Source organism: Cibotium barometz, chromosome 47 (genome assembly GCF_041138505.1).
Source record: "Cibotium barometz isolate CiBa-2024 chromosome 47, ASM4113850v1, whole genome shotgun sequence".
Lineage (NCBI taxonomy): Eukaryota > Viridiplantae > Streptophyta > Polypodiopsida > Cyatheales > Cibotiaceae > Cibotium > Cibotium barometz.
This window is the reverse complement of record NC_141092.1, coordinates 16037832-16057529: the sequence shown is the minus strand read 5'-3', so window position 1 is coordinate 16057529 and position 19698 is coordinate 16037832. Positions and strand designations below refer to the sequence as shown.

The window sequence follows — 19698 nt, the reverse complement described above, 5'->3', positions numbered from 1 at the left end:
TCAAACACATGTATATTTGAGTGTTTGAGTTGATTGGTTGGTATAATCAGTGGACATTGTGCATAGCAAGATCAATGATGGTCTAGATAAGATTTTTGGGAAAAAGCTTGATATAGAAACAACTTCCAGATTTAGAAGTATCGCATTACAAACTTCCTGAAAAGGAAAGGGCTTTGGAATTTGGTGACATGCGAGAAGATGGAGCTAAGAGTTCTAGCAGTTAATGCAACACCAGCTCAACTTATAGCATATAGGAACTAGATGGAAAGAGCATTCAAAGTGCTGTATTATTTCTCGATTTGTGTGACAGATGAAATGTAATGTCATATTCAAGATACAGACAACCCCAAGGTTGCATGGGATACGTTGGAAAGTTGTATGATACACTACTCAACCAAAGAAGATGTAGTTAAAGCAAACGATACATAGTGTGACTCAAAATAATAGGAATATAAATGACTATGTGCAGGTCCAAGGTTGGATCTTGGTGTTGATTTTTTGAGATGGTTTATGATTATGCAAGGACAGAACGTTTATGCCACATTGTAATGGCCTAGAAGACTATAGGATGTGCAGATGTACATGTATCTATTGGTGCCCCTATGGAAGACGATGATTTGGTTTCCATTACATTGAATTATCTGGGCAAAGACTACGAGGCATTTGAAACCTCTATCAGGGTTAAAGGTGGTGATTCGCCAAATTTTGATGAGTTGGTCTCTTTAAGTATTGTGGAGGAAATGCAACTTGGTTTAGGTACTTCATCTAGCACCAATGGGCATGCAAGGGACCAGGCATTTAACACTCAGAAAGGTGCTAGAGGCAGGGGGAGATCTAGTTTGAGAGGACATACATGTGGACATGGTTGGCATAATAGGCCACCACAACAAAACGATTCACAATCGTCATTTGGTGCATGTAGTGGTAGAGTTTTTTAATCCTCATGGTTGAGGGAGATTTGGATCTTGTGGTAGAGGTCATTGTTGGGTAACCAATGGCATTGAGTGTCATTATTGTTGTGCGGGGTAAACTTGGATATAAAACTAGAGATTGCTACAAAAAGTAAAATGATCTTCATGGTGGTGATAGAGTGCAACATGGTAATTATGCATCACCTATAGTAATGAGGGACACATAGATCATTTGTTTGCTATGAAGAATGTAATGGGCACTATGATGTCACGTAAAGAGAGTGATGAAACATGGTATATGGATTCAGGTGCATCAAACCACATGACATGACATGGAGAATGGTTTGGTAACATGATGCCTACACAAACTCAGGGATGTGTTGCTACAGGTGATGATACACATCATCCTATTACACATGTTGGTAGTGTGCCATTGAGGATGCATGATGGCAGAGTGAAAACCATGTTTGAGGTATTGTATGTGTCATCTATTACAAAGAGTTTGGCATCTATTGGATAAATGGTAGAACAAGGATTGCATGTGAGATTTAATGAACATGGATGCTTTGTTGAGGACTTTAAGCATGGCTATAAATTGATTGTTGCGAAAGGGAGATTGTTCAAGCAAGATGCAAGCATACCAAAATTGAAGTCAGCCATGTTTTCTCATAGTCATGGGATAGTGCTAGACATTGATATTTAGTACAAGAGGATTGGACATGTGAACATACTAAAGCTAAAATCTATGCAAACAAAGGGCATTGTTGGTAGTCTACTAAGATTCAAATATGATGGGAGCACACATGCTTGTGATACATGTCAATTTTGAAACAAGCAAGATTGTTATTTCCCAGAGATAGTCAAATGAGTAGGAGACCACTTAAGGTAGTGCATAGTGATATTTGGGGTCCCACTTAAACCCAATCAATAAATGGAAGCAGGTGTAATACATTACATTTATTGATGATTTCAACAAGATGACATGGATTTACTTCTCAAAAGAGAAGAGTGAAGAATTGGGCAAGTTTAAAGAATTCAAAGCGTTTGTGGAAAAGCAATATGGTCAATATATCAAATGTTTGAGGACAAATGGTGGTGATGAGTATAACTCACATGCATTTGGTTCTTGAGAGAACATGGTATTAGACAGTAGCTCACATACAGGTATACTCCTCAACAAAATGGGATTACTGTGAGAGAAAGAATAGAGTGATAGGTGAAGTGGCAAGAGCATTGATGAATGAGAAGAGTATGCCATTGTATTATTGGGCAGAAGTATGTGCTACAACGGTGTACATCTTGAATAAGACACCTATAGCTGCCATACATGAGATTACTCCTAAGATGAGAATGACAGGTTTTAGACCTGCCATTGGATATTTAAAAGTTTTTGGATGTATTTCTTATGTGCATGTGTCAGATGAGAAGAGGAGCACGTTAGACGTAAAAGCTAAAAAATGTATGTTCATTAGGTATACATAAGATAGAAAAGCATACAAATACTACAACCTAGTGACAAAGTAGGATCTCATTAGTAGAGATGTGACATTTGATGAGATGGCCAACTAGTACAAGCAAAGTGAGAGTGTCATGGATTGATGACATTGATGCAAAGGAGGATGTACATTTACCTTTGGAGGACTTCACTCTAGTATGTCCGGCGGCCCATATGAGGTATCTAGTAGTAACAATGTGAGTCCATGGTCAAGAAGATTGAGACATGAGGTATCTAGTAGTAATAATGTGGTATCTAGTGTAGTAACAATGTGAGTCCATGGTCAAGAAGATTGAGACATGAGGTGAGCACTAAGAGTAGTGCATTAGACAAGGGTAAAAAGAAAGTTGAAGGCATTGATATTGGGAATACAGGTTACGACTCATCAAGTTCAGAGAGTCTTCACGATGAGTTGGGAATCCTGATGGTAAGAACTCCCAGTGTAAGGAATGACATGTATGTACCACCACATGTTAGAGCTCAAGGAGCTCATAGTGATCCACAGTCATTGAGGAGGAGGTCACAAAGGGTGAGATATCCAGTACGTAGATTCACATACAGCTGGCATTCTATGCATTATGCATATATGATAGCCTTTGAGGAGGTCACAAAGGGTGAGATATCTAGTACAAATATTCACATACAGTAGGCATGCTATTCATTATGCATATATGACATCTATGGTTAAGCATGTGGAGCCTTCTTGTTTTGTTGAGGCTATTGGTGGCAAAGAAGCATGGGACAAAGCTATGGATGAGGAGATGGATGATTTGGCAAAGCTATGTATGAGGAAATGGATGCTTTGGCACATAATAATACTTGGGATTTGGTTGAGTTACCAAAAGAAAAGAATGTGATTGGATGTAAATGGGTTTACAAAGTCAAATTATGGATCCATGGAAAGGTATAAGGCATAAAGATTGGGAATTACATTAAATGGATGTTAAGAATGCATTATTGAATGGATAGTTGTAAGAGGAAGTGTTCATGGAACAGCCAGAGGGTTATGTATACCCAAACTTTTCCACATATGTATGCAGATTGAAGAAAGCATTATATGGACTGAAGAAGCAAGCACCGTGAGCATGGAGTGATAGGAGTAGCAGGTATCTTGTGAGCATTGGATTTCATGTGAGAAATTTAGATCCTTCATTATATATGAAGAAAACAGAGCATGGTATAGTGGTTATTGTCATTTATGCGGATGACTTAATAGTCACACAGGTGATTGTGGGAATGATATTACTAATGTGAAGATAACATTAAAAGAAGCCAGTTTGATATGAAAGATTTTGGAGAGCTAAGATTCTTTCTTGGCATTGAGGTTATCAGGACATCACATGGTATTTGGTTAGTGCAAAGGAAATATACCTTGGATATGTTGGCAAAGTACGGCATGATTGGATGTAAGCCTATTGCAATACCATTGGAGCAGAATATAAAGCTAAGGGCTGATCTTGGTGATGAGTTAGATGATATCACTATGTATAGGAAGATGGTCGGGAGCTTGATTTACTTGACCATTACTAGACTGGATTTATGTTATGTAGTGGGACTAGTCAATCAGTTTATGCAGAGTCCCTGGAAGCCACATTCAGATGTTGTTAGGAGGATCATGAGATATGTGAAGACCACTACCCATTATGGTTTATTCTATGAGCATGGAAAAGATGTGATGGTGTATGGCTACATAGATGCAGATTGGGCAGATATAATGCTTATGATATGAGGTTAACTACTGGGTATGCATTTAGCATGGGAAGTGCTATAGTGAGTTGGAGCAGCAAGAAGCAACTGTAGACATGCCAAATGCTCTTTCCACATTGAATTGATATAGAGATGATCTATAAAGATTCCAAGAAATTTTCTCAAATAATCTTTATACGTAGTGCACATGAGGCGTTAAAATGTGGCTAGGGTATTTGTTAGGCCAAAAGGCATGACCTTATAAGTGAATACTCCCCATTCTGTGGCAAAGGCTATCTTGTGTTAGTTTGATAGATCAATGAATACTTGCTTGTACCTAGAGAATCCATCTAAAAAGCTATTTGTCTCTTTTCTGGCAACTCTTTCTAACACATGTTCCATATATGGAAGTGGGTATTGGTCTCAAACTGTGGTTGTATTCACCTTTTTTTGAGGTTAACATAGACTTTGAGTTTGCTATTTTTCTTAGGTATGATTACAATTGGTAAGACCCACTTTGTACACTCTATCTCATAAATCAATCCCACATTAATGAGTTTTTGTAGCTCGACCATTTGTGCATATTTTGGATTCATTGGGTAGGGTCATTGCTTGGATTCAATGGATAAGGTTATTTCAAGCAATGAACATATCACTTGCACTTATCTCAAGTTTCTCTATGTGTCCAATTAGCACACACTCATCATCATGAGTTCGTTTAGGTATCACCCACCTTAGATTAGTCATATTAATTGTATTATCATTAGAGTAGAATTAATATCTCATTAGGAAGTTGGTTGCCATTAAGAGAGCTTGATCTGTGTTTCTTAACATGATATCATAGATTAGCTCTAGCTTTCCTAGTTTAGGTTAAGCTTAGAGTAAGGTAGGATTAATACTCTCACACCCTCTCAACATGGTATCAAAACTTAGGTCTAGCTTTCCGGGTTTAGATTAATGTAGGATTAATACTCTCATGCCCCATCTAGACCAATGCACGAAGTAGCAATAAACGGGCAACAACATATGATGCAACCAAACTTGCACAAGAGAATCAGATAAAAAGACTGGGAGTAAGTAGTTGTAGCAGCCCATGGTAGAACTAGAGACAAGATGGAGAGGGAGGAGGCGGCATGATCTTGCTCTTCTCTGCAGTGGTCTTGTTCTCAAGGGAGACACTCCATTAGCATCAATGGTGGAGCAAACGGTAATCTGTGGGATAATCAGCATGCAGTGGACACAATAGCAATTTTTCTCGTGAATCCCAACAAGAGAGAGAGAGAGAGAGAGAGAGAGAGAGAGAGAGAGAGAGAGAGCTCAGAGCTGGATAGAGAAAGAAGCCGTTTCTTTGGTAGTCACTCTAATTGCAGCAACACACACGTGTGGAAGGGAATAGCTAGCTCCTCCACAGATCGAAGGTCGCCATGAGAGCAAGGCAGTTATCGCCACCTTGAACACAAATTAATTGGATTTTTTAATGTTTGTAGAGGTTGTTCACATGGAGGACAATCAAGTTGAGTGTTTTTCAACACAATGGGCATCATTAGCATGCACATCATCATATTGCAATTTGTATAGCATGCTCGTATCAAATGCACACCTTCCTTCACATTTTTCATCAAGCTTTGGCTCCACATTTTTAACCCCAAAAATGATATCATGTGACACTTTACTTCATATGCCCCAAACTATGTAATCTAAGGGAGTAGATGCTAGTCATGCATCAACCCATGGCAAAGACCTTCCCACCTATTTTTTGGCATGCATCTCATGGAATATATCATGTGGGAAGTATGTGAGAAAGATAAGAGTAGCAAGAAAAATTAATGCATGTGCATCATATGTACCAAATGTGTATGTCTTGATGGCATCAACAAATGCTTATGTAACGACAAGATTCTCATCAACAATAAAAACACCATCAAGCAAACTCTTTCAAGCACAAGTGGCAATGAAGAAGTAGTCTACATCAAAGGCACAATGAAGAAAATGACACCAAAAGAAGAATACGACATTAACATGAAGCATGAAGGAAGCAACAAGGGATCTCCATCAAGCAAAAGAAAGGACATCTCAAGCAAGCGGCAGCATTGAGCAACAACCCTAACCTAGCTCATATGTTGTAAAAGCCACCAAATGAGTAGGCGAATTGAAATGTTTTAAGCATACTTGACAACCGAAGAGGAGCCAAAGAGTACCAAAGTAGCACCCTGGGGGGGAGTGAAAATTAACCTCTGAGCTAGAGAGTAACCAAGCCAAAGAGCCTCTGAGTTACTCGGCCAAGTTAGAGATGAGGGACGAGGTAATAATCCCATTGCAAAGCAGTTAATATCTACCGTGCTCTCAGACACAATGAGGTATTTAGCTTGATGGCCTCTTTCGTTTCTTGCTTCCTCCATGGACATCTCACTTGATGATATACGTGTGGATTCACTAATCACCCACACGTGACGACTTAGTTATTTTTCCCAAGAGTGCACTAATCCTGTACTCTGTTGGTATGAAGATCCGGAGTGATTTGAAGCACTATCTTCTGGGTCAATCTCATCTCCCTATAATGCTTCTTGACCTTAGGAGCATTAAAAGGTGAAATCCCCTTGGTCCTTACACTATATACAACAGCTCGAATTTCTTCCCATCCCAATATTTTGCTTGTTTTCTATTCCTATTTTTGTGGCTTTCACTTGGCAGGACGACCGCAGTAGGTGGCACAATGTGCAAGTTTTTTTTAACATAATAAATAAATAGAAAAATAAATAGAAAAGGGAGAAAAAGAGAGGGAGAGAGAGGGAGAGGGAGAGAGAGAGAGAGAGATAGAAGAAGGGAGAGAAGAAGAGGGAGAGAAGGGGACATGGTAACGAACGGACAGGCGACACCAGAGTTATATATATATGTATAAATAAATAATAATAATAAAATAAAAATAATTAAATTAAAGAGAGAGAGAGAGAGAGAGAGAGAGAGAGAGAGAGAGAGAAATTTAAAAAATTAAAATAATAAAAAGAATAAATGAAAGAGAAAGGAAAAGAGTGTGTAATGTGTTTGTGTGTGTGCGTGTGTTTTTTCTTAAGAAAAGAAATAAAAAATAAAATCAAGACATGTTTACATGAAAAAGGATAAAAGTAATTTATTGGATCTCACAATAGAAGAAAAATGACAAGAAAGAGTGGATTTTTTATTTTTTAAAGGCAATAAAAGAAAGGAAAAAAGTGTTAGGGGATGAAAATTTTAAATACAAAGAAGGATGAGTGAGAGATATAAATATACAAGGAGATGAGAAAATTGAGATTCAACTCAACTAGAGTGATGTTTTGGGGATGTATACTTTTTATTTTTTAAATTTTCTTGGATGAGAGGTTCACCCATTGCATGTGCCAAAGGTCAACACCCCTCTTTCACGCTTATGACAAATCCATCTTCTTTCCTTGGATGTTGTCCACCCACCTCATTCTTACGCATGGCCCCACTTGGATTCCCAACATTCAATGCTCTTGGCCTCTAATGGGTTGTGTAAAAAAATGCTTGAGGACTAATGAAAAATTAATAAAAGCCTAAATTTACCACTAATCACTCACAAATTATTGACTAATGGGAGATACTAATTCTAAAATTGATCAAAGTAAATGAACTCCAAACATCTTAGCATTGATTTACAAATGACTAATTAAGCCTCCAATTTAATTAATCAAAATATACACAAAGAGGAAAAAACAAGCTTAATGCAAGCAAATAATTGCCTAATCTATGCATTATGATTGTGTTTGATGATGGATGCGAGTACAAAACACTTCAATGAAGCCTCCAAACACAAACACATGCATCAATCATGATCTCAAGGACCATTTTTAAGTTTTTTTTTGAGATTTTTGCATACCTAATTAGCCTCACTAATAAAAAAGCTAGTCCGCTTAAGGAAAAATACAAAAATTAAGTAATTTCCTCAAGTACTCTAAATACATATCTATGGACTGAATTATATCCTACACAAGCTTATGCAAACAAATCATGCAAAAAACCAAGATTTATATCTAGAATTTGAGATGTTTGCCCTAAGTTATGTATAAACCTTTTCTAAAGAGAGCTACAAATGCAAAAATTAAGCAAAATCGAAGCAAATTGATGCAAATAACCTCTCAACTTGAATCTAAACTACTTCTAGCATGCATTAGAAGTTAAAAACATAATCTATAAGCAAATATTAAGAGAAAACAAGAAAAATTTACATTTTTTTGTACATAAAGAAGAGAGCAAAAAACCATGAAAATAACCCAAATCTCACACCATTATCCATCAAATCCAATTCTCAATCATGGCAAACCAAAATTAGAGAGTGGGTAATGGATATTTACGTAGAAAATAGATAAAAGCTAAGAAGAAGCCAAGGGATCCATCCTCGGTAGTGGTGCCAAATGGATAGCGGTTAGAAGGATTATCAGTTGTGGCCGAGCTTGAGTGGTGCTCCGAGAGCTCTACCTCATGGTGTGGGAAGCTACTTCCATCGCTTTTCTCTCATGTACATTGTCACACTGTCGCGTTCTCCTACGTGTGCTCGTCGCTCATCTTGCCTCACACACTCTCTAGCATGCGATTAAGAATATATTAGAAAAAAGGTTTAACACAGGAGAAAAACTCAATTGTGCTAATGGGAGTGTCATATTATGACACGAAATTGACTTATATGCATATTCAGTGTGTTCACACTTAAGTGTGTCCACCCTAAAAGGTCCAAAATAAAGATTCGAGCTCTACACTCGAGTTACTCTTCTCCTTGAATAATGAAGCACATAACGAGCAACATTATAGATCTGGCTCCACTTACAAACAACAAAATATGGAAAAAATTACAAAGTAGCTATCAAGCAAGTGCTCGACTATTATTCAAAGAAGGCAATCAATATATTCATATTACATTTATGAGTGCAGTTAGGACTAAAATGAGTCAAAATTGTATTGAGCAAAGCCCTTAGACTTCGTTTTAACTGCTAGACGATTAAAAGGAGTAGACCATACCAGTTGATAGTAGGCCAGCCTTACAAAATGGGTAAAGATATAGTAATAAGGCGATGTGTCAATACACACGAGATTCCCTTGATAATGGAAGATATCCACTCGAACAAGTGGTGTGGACACTTAACACGGCACATCATAGCTAGAAAGATTATGTAGTCAAGTCATGGTGGTCCTCTTTAGATTGCAAGCAACATGTAAAGGAATGTGATTTTGTGTCAAAGGACCATGCCTAATCCGACTAGTCAGAATCATCTTCCCCTCACTCTTTCACCTCCATGGGAAACCTTAAGTGTTGGGGCATAGATTTTATGGGCCTCATCGCATCTAAGTCATATCCTGGAGGCTGTGAGTACATCTTGGAGGCTGTGAATACATCTTGGTGGAAATGGATTATGCAACAAAGTGGGCAAAATCAAGGGCCACAAGATACACCACTCTCATAGTAGCTAGGTTCTTGTACAAGCACATATTCACTCAATTTGGATGCCCCATCGAGCTGGTCAATAATAGTAGTAAGCACTTTGTCAATGAGGTAATTGAAAACCTATTGGCTCATTATCGAATCTTCCATTGGTTATCTTGTGCATACTATCCCTGAGCCAATGGTCAGTGGAAAGCATTGATAAAATATTGTGCAAGCTATTGCTATGAGTGGCCGAGGACTACTCTCACTAGTGTAACTGGCCACTACCCAACACACCCTCTTTCAGCTAGCTTTCGGCCTAGAGAGGCAATATTACCCTTCGAATTTAATGTAGGGTCAACTAGGGCAAGCAAGTCAAAAGACCCAAACTTTGAAGTAGTCTATGAGGCCCAACATATGCAACTAGAAGGATTGGAAGAGACCCCAAAACTTGCCCACATGGCTACCGAAGTAAAGTAGTGGCATGACTTGCCACTGCCACCACCTATATCGGCCATAATTCATAGAAGGTGACTTTATAATTCTAAGTTTGGAAATCGGTGTATGCTTGGCAAGGATCCTTCAAAGTGGTGGCACTCCTCCCCATGGGTGCCATGCAACTAGGGGTATGGTTGCCATACAAAGTGAAGGTGGTTCATAGTGCTTTGTTGTTGCAATCTTGTTTAATTTTACTTCTTCTTTCCTACCCCTACTCCTTTTTTAACCCCATGGTCCCTTGCATTGTCCCTCGTAGATGGGCACTCCTAGGTCTCTTAGTTTCTTCAAAATTAGTTTTTTTCCTCTTTTATAAAATATGAGAATCCCCTCTTTGGGTATATTCTTCTTCTTTACTTTTCCTCATTTTTATTTTCTTTTTCACTTCTTCTTTGATATTTTTTTCGTAAGCATCATAACTTAAGTTTAAACTTAAGCTTTACAAAAAAGAATCCCCTCCCCCCTTACCCCCTTGATTTATTTATCCTTCTCCTTAAAAAGAAAACAACCCCCTTAGATTTCTTCTTTATTTTTTTTTAAAAAAGATCATTTTCTAATTTATCTAATTTTAGTTATTTTTTTTTAAAAAGGGACCTAATTCTCCTTTCCGTCATTAAAAAAAAGGTAAACGGAAAAAAAACCCATTTAGCACCCAACCCCCCACTCTTATGAGTGCCAAAAAGACGACCAAATGATCAACATGAGCTCTTGCACTTTGGCAAGCCATGAATAGCTCCACCTACCCACACCTGCTTGCATTTGATGGGAGAGAGACATGGTACCATGTCCTGTACTTTGACCAAGTAATAATCTGTTGCAAGCTGTCTCTCTGTCGGTGGATCATAGTAAAAGCATGTCTTGTCCTTCTAGTGACCCTGAAGTCTGCCAGCTTTAAATGTATTGACCAGAAACTGAGGGGCTAGAGTAAAGATAGATGCATGAATGAGTGGAGCCCGCTATGTATGGAGTTTCTTCACCCCCTCTACAACAGGTCAACCTATCTGATAATCCTTTTGCCACAAAAGTACCTCTTGCTTAATGATCCAGATTACACCAGCATAACCACAATGAGATCCCATGAGGACATCTTAATTTCACAATGGACCTCATTAACCTGCTGATAAAAGACTGATTTTAGGAGCCCACCTCAGTGCAAGATGGTTGCATTTCAGGTATCTCTTCTAGCACCAACCTGTAGCAAGGGAGTGCATCTCAACTTAAGCCTAGCAACCCGCCAAGTCCAACCTTGTCGTAGCAGTTCCATCCGCATTTTAAACAGCTTGTACATGAGCTCTAAGGCTCCCAATTCCTCCAGGAATTGGGTTCACCATGGCAGGGGCCTTAACCATGGCAGGGGCCTTACTGTTAGGCATTCTAAAGAACACATCCGTAAGCTTGAGGGTTCAATTTGTAATATAAGGCCTACACATCCATTTAAAATGGACTACCAGCCCACATGACTCCAATTGATCCCTTCAAAAGCTATTAAGATGTGAGCACAAATCTTCAATACTACAGATTAGAAACTTCATGTGAAACAGGTTTTTATTTGTATCAAAACACCCATTTCCTCAGCATGACCATGCAACCCTTGGTCCACGCTCCATGACCCTTATATGAGCATGTGTAGCTCTGACATTTTTCAAGACTAACTTTATTTACTGCCAAGCACACCCTGACCTAATCTCAATTAATTTTTCACTTACATGCGTTTGTTTGCAACCTAGACAGACTCTAGCATTTAAGGGAGGGAAAAAAAGCTTTTCTATCGACATACATCATGTGCAGCTCTAGAAAAAGAAGACCAAGATACAACGCAACAAGGGGTGATTAGAGTGGTAAGAACACACAAAGTTTGAGCCATGGAGGTGAGTGACAGCTTTCATGCTTAGCAAATCATAAAATAAAAAAGCAAGACGCTTAAAGAATTCCCTAGAGCTATCATAAAATAAGATGGAAATTATGGAAATGTGAGGAGAGGATGAGCATGAGCATGTAACACATGATAGACGCAAAACTGAGCTTACTGAATTTTCTGAATATGCTTTGCTTGCAAGGCTCTGAGATCACTATTTGTCAAGGCTTTTAAGGGAGGCTGCGGGCTTACACTTTATCCACGCAATGGGGTTACAAAAGGACACCTGAAAATCTCATCTTCCACGAGGTTGTGTTCATCACTTAATGCACAGAAGAACCATTACTGGTAGCGGTCTTTCAAAGTCGAGCTCTTGTCAATAGTCCCTATGTCTCCTCCTTATAGCACATGGCTTTCTAATTCAACAGCCCTAACTTTCTTTTCCAACCTCCTTGGAACTGGGAATCTTGACTTTGAGAGAGTAAAACTTCTGCTGATCTATACTATTAGTGCAATTTATTTACAATGCCGTTGAAGCTACATGACAAAGCACCCTTTATTGTTTATTGCTGCTCGACTATGTCTACAGACCTCTTTGCCCATTGGGCCATATGCAATGTGTTTGAAAAGAGCACTAATATAAACTTCTCTTAAGAATCTAAACCCTAAAAGATGGGACTTCTTGCTAGCAGACCTGCCTCAACTAAGAAATTACTTCAAATGCCAGCATGTTTTCACCCTCATCTTCTCTATAAGCGTGTCATGTTGATCTGTCATTTGGGGATATTTTCATGTACCCTTTTCTGCACTCTTCCTTTCTCAATCATAAAGAATATCAAGTTGATTGAAGTCCAGTTAAATGATGAGCCAAAGCAAATTTTAAACAAGTTACAGAAGAATCCGATTCACTATTCTGCCATGCCGCTTCAAATGCAGGCCCCCCACACCTACAAAATCCAACACTCAATATGTCATGTGCTTATTTTAAGAGCACATCTTTTGAAGATGTATTACTAAGAGAGAAGCATGATTTTAAGCCTATGCAGTGGTTACAGACAGATCCCCTGCCCCATCATCAGACACACAGGGAAGGGGGAAATCCCCTGCCCACGAGGGACAGGCGGGCAAGATCATCAGCGGAGGTTAAATCTGTAAAGACCCTAAGAGTGCGGTACTGATTCTCAAACCATCTGCATCAGAGAGAACCCACGAGTCTGCGAAGCACTGGAAGGAGACGGCTTATATATAGTACTTACAATTTCAGGAGTTCACAAACTTCAATTACAGAAGAACGGATAGCTGAACCCAATGTTCTTCCAAAAGACTCTTTGTATGCCTGTGAAAGCTCCTGCCAAAACCTGAGGTTCAGCAATATTAGGACTTCAACTACTCAGCTACCAAATGAGAACAGTTACTGATGCTACCCTTCATCGAAACCTTGAATAAACTATCGAGCTATAAGTCAAAATTACAAGGAACCATTGGTTACAAAGTGAACCTTTCAACATGGAAGGGCATCCGTGGCCATGTGTGCTTGATAATAATACACCAAGTGTTGAGTACCTGTACACCATACAGAAATGGGCTTACTGTAAAAAACACAGCATGATCCACCAGGTTTAAAAACAACAAACTTTGAAGAACTAACCAGCAGTGTGATTGAATCATCTGGAGCATGCAACCAGAGGAAAAGGAGTGGAAGCAGGCGTTTAAAATGTGCTACTAACAGAAGCCCCATTGCTTCAAATAGTTTACCAATATGCTGCAGCCAGACCATAAAGCGAGTTGCGTCACTTTGATGTCTCTCCAGTTCACCAAGCATCTCGTTTAGAATACTTCTGTACCTGTTAAGCTAGAAAGCTCACAATGTAACAGCGTTTTTTTCCAAGAGAAAAAGATCACATTCATCTAGCAAAAACGAGAAAATTATCTAAAAGAATCCTGCCTTTGCTATATCTACCTATCTATACACGTACAACATACAAATATATATGTGTGTGTGTGTGTTAGTGGTGTGTGTGTGTGGCTCTGCTCTCTGCTCTCTGCTTGTCGCTCGTCTTCTCTGCCTTCTCTCCTCATCGCTCGTCCTCAGGGTGTGTGTCTTCAGTTGTCACCCTCCACAGACAGTCGCCATCAGCAAGCCGCACAGCAGAGATACTGCAGGGATTTCTGGATCATAATTGCAAAGCCCTGATTGATAGGCCGCTTGCAGTAACACTTGTGCAGAAGTGCAGTGCAGCTTGTCAGGTGGCCGTTTGCCCTGCTCAATGTCTCCTTTGCTCTTTATCTGCTTCAGTCTTCTGTTTGGAGATGGCCTCCAAACCTTTGTATTCTAAAGTTGCTTCTCCAAAACCCATTGCATATCACAGAAGAGCAGATAATATCTCCACATGCAAATGGATACTTATGCCCTGACATAACAACCCTGTTATTGTAGATATGTACATACTTCTCAGATGCTTTACCTATAATATCCAAGGTCTCTGTAGGTTAGACAAACGGAGGCTTTTATGGGATTATATAAATAAAAATCAGTGTCATATAGTGTGTTTACAAGAACACAACCAGCATGCTTTTGCTGGCATGGAAGGCTCTTTTGCAGGGTACATCTTTTATGCTCGCACTCGTTACTTTTCAGGAGTGGTCATGTTGATCTCCGCCCTGAATTTCAGCCATGTGTCGCATATAATGATCTGTTGGGAAGATGGATAGTGCTCCGATGCCACATGAATGGAACGACATTTGAATTTGGTCGTGTATATGCATCACACATACTTCTTCAATCAGAAGTCAAATGTGGAAAAATTGAGAGCTTACCTGTGGCTTTCAAATGCGTTTTTGTATGGAGACTTCAACAACTCTCCTGAATACGATGATAATAGTATGCTTGTTTCTGAAATACGTCAGTGGCATGCTACAATTCAATATATGGGATCATGTGATTTGTGGAAACACTTGATGCCTACCACGCAAGGGTATACTTTCCAACACAATGCTATTACTAACTATTGGGCTTCTCTAGACAGATGGTACATGTTGAATGCAAATCAATATGATACTTTCACATGCAAAATGTCGGTAAACTACTCGATGCGTCTTTCAGATCATTACCCATTGTGGATGATGATGTATTTTGGCATGTCAATAATGGATGTTCCACTCCCACAAAAGAGGCTATTGCTGATCTACAAAAGCTATCTAAAATATCAACTCTTTGATGATTTGGTGGCTCATGCAATGTAGCCCTTGAAGATGCATATGTTTGTTGACATTACCATGGCTTGGCGCAGATTCACCACTCGCATGCAGGCTGTTTTTATTTATTATGGTAAATAGTTCTCGGGAGAATAAAGAGGTAGAGTGAAGGATGCAAAACTCATGGCTCAACAACTCATTGAATGTAGTCATCAAAGAAGTCTCGATGATTCAGAACAAGAGGCACTAATGCAAGCAAGCATTTGTCTTAAGAGAAACGATGAAAGAAAGCTGCAAAAGTGGCAGATCAAGTTGAGACAAAAACCTCTAAAAGACACAGGTTGCTCGTCTAAAGGATTTTTCAAGGGCTTACATGCTTCCAACACTTTGCAATGCATTCATAGAGTTAAGAATCGGGATGGCTGTTGGATTGACAGTAGGTAGCAATTAGAAAGGGAAGTTTATGGCTACTTCAATGGCGTTTTTGCAACCCCCAATGAACCTACTCAGCGAATTATTGATGCACGTCACCTACTGCTTCACAATATAAATAGAATTGTGTCCCAGGTGCAAGCATGTGCTTTAGAAGTTGAATTAACCATTGAAGAACTACAACATGCACTACACAATTCGGGCAAATGGAAATCCCTAGCTGGGATGGCCTCACCATCAAACTTTTTATGGCATTTTGGAATATGCTAAGATCTAAGATGCTTTTTATGATTAATTGTTGTTGGCACTCGGAGGTACTCCCTTCTTCCTAGAAAGAAGGATTGGTTTGCTTATTCCCCAAGAAACATCTTTGTGAAAAGCTATCGGATTGGAGACCAATCACTCTTATGCTTGTGGTTTACAAGCCGGTTGCAGAAATGTTGGTTAACCATCTGAAGAACATCTTATATGAGAGTCTACATCCTACACCATATGGTTTTGTGCCCAAAAAGCAAATAATAGATAACATTGCCAATGCTTACATTTGTCATTGGCATTGAATATGTGAAATATACTCAGCAGGGTGTACTCATAATGTAGATAGACATAGAAAAAGCTTTTGATACAGTAGAATGGAAATTTATTATGGAAAATATGGGATTTGGGCCTAAGATGAGAAATATTATTTAGTGGCTCTCTAAGGGAGGCATTGCTCAACGTATATTACACAAGAGTCTTTCATATATTTGGTCTCTAGGCAAATCAGTACGACAAGGTTGTCCCCTTAGTGCATTGCTCTATGCAATAGTCACTCATCCCATGCTCTTATTAATGGACAAACTGCTTGCAGAGAACAAGCTACATGGCATACAAATTTCGGATGTAAATCACTTTATTAGCCAAGCTTATGCAGATGACTCATTTTTCTTTCCAAAGAATACTCAAGATGATCTTTAAATAATTATGGATGCTCTGGATCTGTATGGTCATGCAGCAAGCTTGAAAATTAATTTTGCTAAGTCCAAGCTTCTACCGCTCAAGCATTGTGATTGGCACTCTATTCTTCAGCCGGGACAGATAATCTCACCAGAACAGATGGTCAGACATCTTGGATATCCTCTGGGTTGGAATGTCTCTATGAAGCGAGAATCACAGTGGGTGTTGGGTAAGCTGAATTTCAAACTTCAATATTGGAAATTATCTACCTAGCCGTTACATGTTAGATTGAGAATAGTGCAATCCAATCTAATGGCTTATATTCAGTTTCACTTGCCTCTTGTTCCTTGGTCTTCAATAGATTTGAATAGTTTCATGTCTATAGCATTAGCATGTTTGTGGTGTACTAAAGTGGACAGAAAACAGATCATGCTACTCAGAAAGCCTTTGCTTTGTACTCAAGGAATGCATGGTGGTCTCGATATACTAAATTTACACTTTCATGTTATTGCCAAGAGAGCAATTCTTGTGAGTTTCTTGGAGCCAAAACAGCCTTGAACTTTAATGTTATCAAGTCTTCTTGCAGCAATGAAAACTCCAACCTTTGGGCATTGGATGATTACTCATGCTGAGTTATATTTGGATGCTTAGAGGGGCACATTCTCGAATGCCCATTTCCCATGAAATTGATTCAAGATTGGTAGACTTTGATGGCTCAAATGCAATGGTCTGGTCGACCGCCTCATCAAGGCAACTCCCTTCGTAGAGAGAGCATTCATTGGAGTCATGCATTTCAATAGCCTCTTGCTCTTTTACAGCCGAGGCAGGCTTATTTCCTTTCTACCAAAGTAGTCACATATGTTGAGGATGTGGTGAATGATAGGGGCTATGTACTTTCTTTTCCACAAGCTATGACACTTTACAATCTAGGTCTACATCACAGACCGATATGGTGAACCATAGCTTCTTTATTGCATGATTTTCAGCTAGTAACTCCTCTAGAATTGAGTCATAGCTTGAAAGATTGGATATTGTGGGTCAAAATGCAGGCTGCGATGTGGTGCTCTTTCAAAATTTGACTGCAGCGAGTGCATATAAATTGCTTCTACCTCCACCTTGGATACAGGCTCAGGAAATTCACTATGGCACATTAACAAGCCTTCTTGCTAGTGGAGGGTGTCTCTCTCGAAGATCTCGAAGAGTAAATTACCCCTCAAACAGAAAGTCCTCTTCTAGAGATGCCTCATTGGTGCTTTACCTGTTGGCAGTTTTCTGGCCGAAAGACGTGTTGCTTCTACATCTTGTAGAAGGTGTTCACATCCACATGAGATGGTCTGCCATCTTCTATGGTCTTGCCCCTATCCCGTGCTCTTCTACCCACATTGTCAAGACACCTTCGTGTGAGATTTGTGGCAAATCTTTTGGCAAAGTTTTTTGGCTATTTGGCAGCATTTCCCCCACTTTGCCAGAATTTGATACTTTCATTGCATAGACTAGATTTTGGGCCCTATGGTCCATTTATCATGCGAGGAATTAGCTGATCTTTGCCGTAGAAGATATTCCCTCCTTCGCTTTCTTCAAGAGATCCCTTCTTTTATCTCTTCAGGATTCTTTTGATCTTGAAGATCTTCCCTTGCACCAACTGCAAGTGTTCTTTGATTGCTTTTGAATGTTAGTAGTTACAAAGTTGGACAGTTGGGCTTGTAACTTACCACATGTTTTCCATATATTGATTTTGGGTTTTCTCCTCTGCTTGGAGGTTTCCCACTAGTAATATAACGTATTACAAAAAAAAAAGTGTATACTGGTGTGTGGTGTCTTCTCCAGGCCATCGAGCGTCTTTGCTAGCAACCAATCGACCATATTCGCCTCTGTTATCTGTGCCTTGTGCACACGTGCGTGTGTGTGTGTGTGTGTGTGTTGTTTTGGCAATTGCAACCCTCTGCTACATGCACTCATCCTGTTCCTCTTCCCGCCTTAACCTCCATCAAAGCTTACAGGCTTCTTCAGCCTGCTCCATGGATTCAGCAACATGCTAATTCTCTGTGGCATATAAGGAAGCCCCTCTCATGGTGGCGGAAGAATCTCGGGATGTTATGGAAGTGTAAAATGCCATTGAAACAAAGACTTTTTCTTTGGAGATGTATGACAGGCACATTGTCAGTGGGGATCACACTTGCTAAACGTCGCATTGCACCATCCACATGTTTAAGATGTCAGGCTCCTTCAGAGACTGTTCTTCATTTGCTTTGGCACTGCCCATGTTCTAGGATCCTCCTCAGGAGAATTTCAGATTATCTTCGGCTTCGTTTCCCGAGTCAAAGATTTGGGAAACATTTTTGGCTCTTTGGCAGATTTATGAGGTCTTTGTCTCAATACTCACTATTTCTCTCTTGGGTGAGATATTGGGCTCTTTGGACAATCTGGAGTGAGCATAATTTGGCATACTTGGGTCGGTAGATTCACAAGTCATATGAATCTTTCCGAGCCTCATTGCAGCAATCCTTATATGATGCTTGCCATGAGGGTGATATGGATGCTTCTTGCATAGAGCTTTTCTTTTTATGTTTCTGATCTTTGGGATACTCTCCATTTCGGAGACCTCCCATCATGTAAATTTACGAGCATATAAATATACTGCACTGGATATTACCAAAAAAAAAAGTTTGTGTTGTTTTGTTTGTGTGGCTTCTTTCCTACTCGAGTCTGTAGCTGAGTCCGTGCGCTAGGGTTTCTCTGCCCCCAATTGCTACCATGGGCCTTATTTGGGCTTTCGTCGCCTCCTCCTAGTCCCCCTCTTTTTTTCTGTGCTCTAGCTAGTCACCTTGTGTGTGTGTGTGTGTGTGTGTGCGTGCACGTGTGTGTGTGTGTGTTTTTTTTTCCCACAATGATTGTGTGTGTACAGTGAACACTCCAATTTGTTTGCAGTGCCATCATCAAATAGAGAGTATTGCTCATTTGCTATGGTTTTGCACTAGCACAAGGGAGTTTTTGAATTGTCTATCTTTGCATATGACAATATGATTCTTTGGGGTCACATTTGGGAAAATGTTCTCGAAGTTTGGAAGATATCCTTCTAGATTGCAGGAATACATTGTTTTCTTTGGTTGGATGAGATATTGGGCTATATGGACAATATGGCTGGATCGTAATTATGAGGTGTTTGCACAACCTCGGATCGACAAGTATATTTACTTCCGTCGATCATTACATCAGTCATTGCATGATAGTTTTGAGCTGCAGCAGATTGATCAGTAGAACTACGAAGTGTTTTTCCATT

At 39.5% G+C, this 19698-nt stretch overlaps 1 protein-coding gene across 5 annotated transcripts in view; it reads right to left on the bottom strand.

The window, feature by feature from the left end:
• Positions 1–12010: 12010 nt before the first annotated feature.
• The window catches only part of LOC147611411 (ARM repeat superfamily protein), a 121616-nt gene continuing 113928 nt past the window's right edge, over positions 12011–19698 (bottom strand). Inside the window, exons 9-12 of one of the 5 annotated variants that reach the window (XM_086784498.1) lie at positions 13504–13699; positions 13354–13418; positions 13112–13213; positions 12011–12802 (exon numbers count right to left, since the gene is read on the bottom strand). In XM_086784498.1, coding sequence (XP_086640624.1) covers positions 12691–12802; positions 13112–13213; positions 13354–13418; positions 13504–13699 — 475 coding nt within the window. In that variant the 3' untranslated portion in view covers positions 12011–12690. Of the gene's footprint in view, positions 12803–13111; positions 13214–13353; positions 13419–13503; positions 13700–14672; positions 14749–19698 lie in introns of those variants that run through there. The other 4 variants (XM_086784499.1, XR_015263750.1, XR_015263751.1 and 1 more) reach the window with 4 other exon arrangements.